Source organism: Chanodichthys erythropterus, chromosome 24 (genome assembly GCF_024489055.1).
Source record: "Chanodichthys erythropterus isolate Z2021 chromosome 24, ASM2448905v1, whole genome shotgun sequence".
Lineage (NCBI taxonomy): Eukaryota > Metazoa > Chordata > Actinopteri > Cypriniformes > Xenocyprididae > Chanodichthys > Chanodichthys erythropterus.
Genome location: NC_090244.1, coordinates 13,418,319 through 13,425,978, shown reverse-complemented (window position 1 = coordinate 13,425,978; position 7,660 = coordinate 13,418,319). Strand labels below are relative to the sequence as shown.

General features: G+C 36.8%; 1 protein-coding gene across 1 annotated transcript in view; it reads right to left on the bottom strand.

Moving 5' to 3' along the window:
• Positions 1-3,022, bottom strand: part of e2f4 (E2F transcription factor 4) — a 12,802-nt gene extending 9,780 nt beyond the window's left edge. The window contains exons 1-4 of the mRNA XM_067379246.1: positions 2,556-3,022; positions 1,403-1,512; positions 300-460; positions 1-8 (exon numbers count right to left, since the gene is read on the bottom strand). The exon at positions 1-8 is cut by the window's left edge and continues 37 nt beyond it. Coding sequence (XP_067235347.1) covers positions 1-8; positions 300-460; positions 1,403-1,512; positions 2,556-2,711 — 435 coding nt within the window. The 5' untranslated portion in view covers positions 2,712-3,022. The remainder of the gene's footprint in view (positions 9-299; positions 461-1,402; positions 1,513-2,555) is intronic.
• Positions 3,023-7,660: the final 4,638 nt, after the last annotated feature.

Here is a 7,660-nt window from a genome sequence, read left to right as displayed (position 1 = left end):
AGCCAGAGTGTGTCAAGTTAAGGACATACGGCAAACATATGCTGAATTCAGAACCACATACTAGCATACTACTCTTACTACTTCTGCCATAGATGTGTGTGTAACATCCTTTAACGTGACACCAGACCTCTTCATGGAAAAGCTGCTTTGGAGTCCAGACCTTCTGCAGTCAGTATGAAGGTCTGGCTACATGAGACTACGGCTAACAACCTTTCCAATAAAAACTTCACTTTGAGGAGTATCATAAGAGCATGTAGAGCGAAAACAGTGGACTTAAAAGGTGTAGTTAGAAGGATATGGGCTATTTATTGAGTCGTCTGTCACGTTCTTGATGCTCTGCTGAACCCAAACTCTCTGCTGGTCCAGTTCATGTTCCCTCCTGTCAAGATCCTCCAATTCCAACTTGAGATCTATCAGCTTGTCTGCAATTTCACGCGTGTTGCAACCCGGACCAACACCCCTACAAATGAACGAAAATAGAAACAGACATTTAGATCAAGTGAATTAGTTGACATTTGAACAGACAGCTATATAAAACAGAAATAGCCACGGCTTAATCATTTAAACAGTTGTCTCAGAAATGCAATTAGCTGCATTTTCATGTTTAGGTTGGGTTATTTCTGAAAATAAACCTTGTATAATTTGTGCATTGGCACTTACTATTCATTGTTGTAAATAATACTGTTCAAAAATTTGGGGTCGGTAAGACTTTTTAAATGTTTTTGAAAGTAGTATCTAATAATGCTCAACATGACTGCATTTATTTGATCAAAAATACAGTTCATGGTAATATTGTGAAATATTTTTACAACAAAAAAATGTTCCTATCTAAATATATTTTAAATTTAATTTCTTACATGGCAAAGCTGTATTTTCAGCATCATTACTCACTTCAGTGTCACATGATCCTTCAGAAATCAGTCTAATATACTGATTTGCTGCTTAAGAAACATTTATTATTATTATTATTATCATCAGTGTTAAAAACAGTTGGGCTGCTTAATATTTTGTAGTTTAAACAAAGTTGCAAACAACTGAATTTATCTTTTGATCAATTTAATACGTCCTTGGTGAATAAAAAAAAGAAAAAAAAAAAATCTTACTGACCCCAAACTTTTGAATGATTAGTGTACATACAATAATACATTACATATTTATACAACATATAATTTTTAATTTTTAAAAAGTTGCTATACCTATGCAATAAGAATAAAGAAAGCATAAAAAGCATAGAATCACATAATTCTAATTAGATTCACAAGGAAAAGATGCCAGAGGTTATTTTTAAGTGTTATTCCTAGTGGCCCACTAACATTTTTAATGCAGTGACCAACAAAATAGGAACAAGGAGTATATTTCAACATTAAAAATACATCAGAAAGCATCCGCATAACTGCCTTACTTCCACTGGATGCTGTTTTTGGATTTCTTCTCAATGAGTCCAATGCCTTCCAAAACATTGGTGATGTCGTAGATACGCCTTTTCTGCCTTACAGCCAAAGTATCTGCAGCCTAAATCACATTCACATAAACAAAATCAAACCAAATTATTGATTCTTCTCATAACATGCAACTGGACTAACTACACAAGTGTTCTGAACATTGCAAATGTTTTGCATCCAAAGCCTTTAAAAGAACAGTCAACTCAATTACTCACTTTATTTCTTCAGTGAGAAATGTATTGGGTAGAATGCAAGAGACTGACAGCATTGGTCACCATTCACTTGCATTGCATCTTTATCCAATGCAATGAAAGTGAATGGTGACTGAGGCTGTCATGCAGCCTAACATCTCCTTTTGCATTCTCACTGAAGAAAGCAAGTCATATTGGTTTGGAACAAAAAATGAGGATGAGTAAATGACTATTGAACAATTGAACTGTCCCTTTAAGACGTATTGAAACAGACAAAAACAGCCCAGAAAAGTTGACAAGCAAGCAACTTAATGCAATCAAGTCCTACTCGCTTCTAAACGACTTCAATACGTTGAATACACAATCCAAGATCATTTAATCACCAAATAAGTCTTTTAATACGATTTTATACGCGTAATACCGTGTTTAACCCCCAAGAGACGCAAAGAAACGCACCCCCTGGTAGCACAGGCCTAAACTATCCCAAACTCCAGAGCACGTGCTTGTTTTGAAGGCTTTTGTTTGAGTTTTCAGCCCGGATGGGATCCGCTTCCCATCCGCAAGTAACGACAACAAACACCACAGGAGCTGTTTTGCTTTGCCGACAGTAGTGACATTACATTTGCAACCTGTTAGCTGGCTCGCCTGGTTTAGTGGAGGAGCTACTTTATTTAAGCTGTCGAGGAGTTGAGAGAGGGGTTGTACATGCACGCGACCCCCTCCTCCCTTACCGAAGAAACTTTTAATCAACTTTTCTGTGCTGTTATACGACCTGGAGTGCATCTGTTTGCATGCAAACATTAAAAACGATGCATTTGCAGCAGTCGCTGTCCGTCTTGCGCATCGCGCGTGCGATGCTGAAAACATATAGCTGATGATGGTGATGGTGGTAGTGATGATGATGAGCTCGTCTCGTGCTTACAGCTTTCAAATCGAGCACTCCGTCCTTCGCTTCCTGCAGCAGAGTCACAAATTTGGTCGTGAGCAGCCCGAGACTTTTCTCGTGGCGACTGGGGGTCTGCGGCTGCAGCGACTCTCCCATCGCTCCCAGTTCGCTTCTTCCGGTTTCTAAATCCATCAAGTTGCTTGTAAAGTGTTAATAAATCCCCACAATTCTGTTTGCGGTCGGTTTATGTTTGTATATTGGACGCTTTCTGCTGTTGTATCGCTGACAGCACCGCTTCTGCCGCCCAAACGCTCGCTTCCCGTCAACGGCCGGTGACTCCTAAAGCATGGACGGGAAAGTTCCCCTCGAAATGAGAGAGTTAAGCCCCCGTTCAAGGTCCGGTCCGGTGCAGGACACAGGTTACCCGAACACAGATGGCCTAACAAGAACAGACGCTCTCACGAGCACCAGAGCTGAGCTGCTTGAATGACTGAAGCCGTTGATAGCGCGGTGCATCATGGGATGACCTGCTAAAAACTGGAAGGCTGTGTCGAACGGCCTGTAGGGGGCGACAAGAACGGCACATGAGCTGAAGCGGCCATGTGGGGGCCACAGATACCGGGATGCTCTTTGTCATCTGCTGAATTGAAAAATGCAAGTTTTTATGTGACTGAATTATTAACTATTTAAAGCTGTGAGGCATTGCTTACTGTATTTTTTTTCTGCACTTTTCCCATTATAATATGAATTGTTTTATCATTAGGCATTGGTTAACTTTTTTAGGCTTTCTGATTTGAAGCAGATAGATAGATAGATAGATAGATAGATAGATAGATAGATAGATAGATAGATAGATAGATAGATAGATAGATAGATAGATAGATAGATAGATAGATAGATAGATAGATGTGTTCTTCAGTTTTGAAGTCACGGTTCGGTACGGTTTTCGGTACAGGGGAGAAAACTAAACATAAAATTGCTTTTTTTTAATTAAAAAGTGGTTTACCGAACAAATTGTGTTTTGTCTTTATATATATTAATTAAATTATAACTAAAAGTTTCTTAAGGATAAAAAATGATCTCTGCTAATGCTATAAACTATGTAGGGAGCCCTTACTGGAACATAATGCTACTATAACAAGTTAAAGCAGAACTAAGTAACTTTTTTACCTTCATAAATAGTTTTCTAAGTCCTTACGATGGTTAATTGACTTGTAGTGGTGTGTTTGAGGCGAGCACTAACCCCCTCTGGCACGTCTACGCCAGAAAACAGCACTTGGAAGTTGAGCTGCGCCGACCCGACACAATCTCGCCTCATGTTCACGTTCACACGAGAGTGACAAAACGCTTTACGGTAATTCAAAAACAATGTATATATTAAGACTTTATGAGACAATTTCGAAAATTCCCCACCTCCATCGAGATTTCTTTCACTGTATTTGCAAAACTACTGAGTGTTGTAGTCGTTGTAGTCCAGAGCTGCGCTTGGAGTATTTATGAAGGAACCTGTAGGGGGAGCTTCGCAAATCTTACTGAGTTCTGCTTTAACAACTGAGTCCAAACTATTAGCCTAAATTTAATTGCTTATTATTTTTAGATAAAATAATCAGCACTCAAATAACAAATTGTCGGACTATGTAAACATGTAAGCTGCACATAAGGCAGTTTTTGCATTAACTTCTAAATGTTTTTACTCCTATTCGTTGTTGAAATATAATCATTTCCACACAGTGGTTGTCATTTTCATGACTGATTTATTTAAACATACATTAAATAGCCTAATCAGGACATCACTAAAAGGTTAAGTAAAATTTAATGAATATATGGGCTAATACAGTGCATTTATTGAGGTGCTCTTTAAACGAAAAAGTTAATTTCTCTAGCGAACTAACAAACTTTGGACACTGAATGGCTTTTCTGAGGTAAATGCTACATGACATATTGTTTACAAGCTGTTTTATTGACGTCTTTCCGCAGTTGAAACAGTGATTGAGCGATTACTCGAGATATGAACGTTTCAGTAAGTTGTACTGTATCTTTCAACATACCTTCAGATGTTCATTCATGTTTATTGAGGAAGAGATGGTCACGTGCACTCGCACTTTGCGTTGCCGGTTGAACTGAGGTGCCTGTACGGTACAGCGATCTGTCGCACCTCATCAAAGCACGTAAAAATGGCACTTTCTGTTTAAATTTTGTGATTTTGTGGACAGAATTTAAAGGATGACACTTTGTTTCTAATCGAAAGTAACACAACACAGAGCTTATTGCACTTATTGGTGGTTAATGGTGGTATGTTGCAATGTAATGCTTCGGTACACACGTACACCAAACCGAAAGCCCTGTACCAAAACGGTTCGGTACCGTTACACCCCTAATAGATAGATAGGGGCGTAACGTTTTCTGTAAAAAATCAAACCGTTCCGTTCTCCACGCACAGTTCGACATACTTGCACAGCGGTTCATCTCATAGGCTATCTGAAGATGACGCATACACATCTATAATATGGTTTGTTGAAAATAAATAAAAAAGACTGACAGAGTTAGGCTAATGTTTGTTTTTATCAATGGATTTGCATTCTGGCTTCCTCTAAACTTTGTTCAGTAGGAGTGTCGTTTGCTCTAATATGACCAGTTATTTACGCCGTCATCACCCGGGTGTTGATGGCACACAAGCGCAAATAAGAGTTTAAACTAAACTCATTTAGAGCTGCAATATGTAAGAATTTTGCAGTAAAATATCCAAAAACCACTAGGCCAGTGTTATATATTTTGTTCACTTGAGTACTTACAACATCCCAAATGTTTCCAACTATTTGTAAATCGTAAGAAAATTTCAATTTTAGCCAAGGCTCCGGGACGTGTGAGGAGTCGCCTGTCAATAGCGTCATACCCGCGTTACCCTCGGTTTCCGGATTTATTTTGTAGAAACCATGGAAACACCAAAGACGCTTTAATATTTACATGTTTTAATAGACAAGAGAACAACTGTTTTGATATATTTATAGACAGAAAACTAATTATTGTTATATAGCTCAACACGTTTAGTCTTATTGTTTAAATCTTATTTTCTAGCTTTTTTGCGAGTACCATGCTTTACCATGCCCTCGAGAAAAACACTATTTTGTGAAGTAGCTAACATAGCACATAGCGAGTCCTATCCTGATTATTTCCACCGGCTGTGAGGTGGAGACCACATGTCCCAAGATTCTTCGCTCAAACTACGCCTTTATTTTGAATAGGCCTCTAGCGACCTCTAGTGGATAGAAAATGTTACATATTGCACCTTTAAGTCTTGCCAATTGAAACATTCGAGCACAGGGTGCGAAAGAGAACTCATGCACGCATTGTGAGATTTGTGCGCTGATCCGAAGAGTGTGCACGGAAGCGCAAATATTGAGTTCTCTTGCGCTTGAACGGACAAATTCACATATAAATGATGTCAACATGCCCGTCTTGGCAAGTATCCTAGCACACTCAAGAAAGAACGCATGTGTTCAGTTTCAGTGCACTGGATCCGTGCATTATGTCTTAAAGTGACAGCAGCCTAATATTCCTACTGTCTGTATGTGTTTTTAATATTAATCAAACAACAAAAGACAAGGAAATCACTCACTGCTCTTGAATGAATAGCATTTGTAACTTAATTAATAATTAAAATTATTAATCTTTATTTAATTTATACAGAGAAGATTATATGCATTGTTGCTTTACATTTGATTAGCTACTTTATTCAATTTCTGTACCTGAAAACTATTGTTAGATACCTGAAAAACCCCAAAAGCAGTTTATTTTATTTGTATCTTTGTTCTACTGTATTTATTTGTGCTGTTGCACATACCAAACCATACCGAAACTGTGATAAAAACCAAACTGTGAGTAAAAACAATGTCAGATACAGATAGATAGATAGATAGATAGATAGATAGATAGATAGATAGATAGATAGATAGATAGATAGATAGATAGATAGATAGATAGATAGATAGATAGATAGATAAAAAATGTCAGATAAATATATTGAAAAATGTCAAATAGGAGGGTCATTCTACAGAAACGTCCACTTTTCTGTCCCTAGACTTTACAGAAATATTACACTTGAAAAACACTTTAGGATTACAATTTTTTTATATTTTAATATGAAACAATATGTTATTTGAACAATTAAACCTTCTTGAGCCATCAATGTGCCAATATTTGTTTTTTAATTAATTCTAAAAATTCCAAGCACCACAGAAGTGCTTGTCCCCACAGTCATGTACAGAGGGAAAGTACTTTATTTTGAGCTCAGAAACAGGTTTTTCTACCATTTTAATTTCAATAATGTATCCATAACTATCAAATATATAATGTAAATAACATAAAAAAACCAAATGCCAAATAAATATTATAAAATATATAATGAATTTAGTTGTCCCCTGGTGTTGTGTCACTGGTGTTACCTTTAACAAAAATCTCTTATTTTGAAAGAAAAAGTCACACTGATGGCATCACTCGACTTCCTTCTTCCTGTTTCCTGAAGATCAGTGAAGAAAGGCAAATGAAAAGTCCACTATCTCTTTTCAATTATCAGAAATTTTAATTAGAAAATCATAATTTCATACGAAGCTTTTAGTTGAAGTCACTGGTGTGACCTACTTTATTGCTAGGGAATTATAAAAAACTAGAATACAAATGGATTAAACTACTTGATTTAGTGAATATATCATGATTGACAACATGTGGGTTGACACCTTGCAGCAGCCATTTTGTAAAATGCATTTTTCATGAAAATTGTCACTGGTGTTACTGTCACTGGTGTTACCTTTTTATGAAAATGTCACTGGTGTTACCGTCACTGGTGTTACCCATTTATAGATAAACTTTATTTAAAGCTATTCATTTAGTTCTTTTGCATAAAATAGCACTAAGATTACATGATTATAACTCTTCTTTCTCATTGTTAATTCTCCTTTGGGCAGATATGGCTAAATTAAGGGTATTTGGCTAAATTCAGTGCAGCGACTTTACAGACAGTGTATTTTACAGACAGTTTTAAAATGTTGTTTATGATCTTTTTCTGACTGTTTTCACTAAGTGTCAAAGATAAGTCTTTTATTGTACACCAAATGTAAAAATTTAGTCCAATCTACTTAATTATA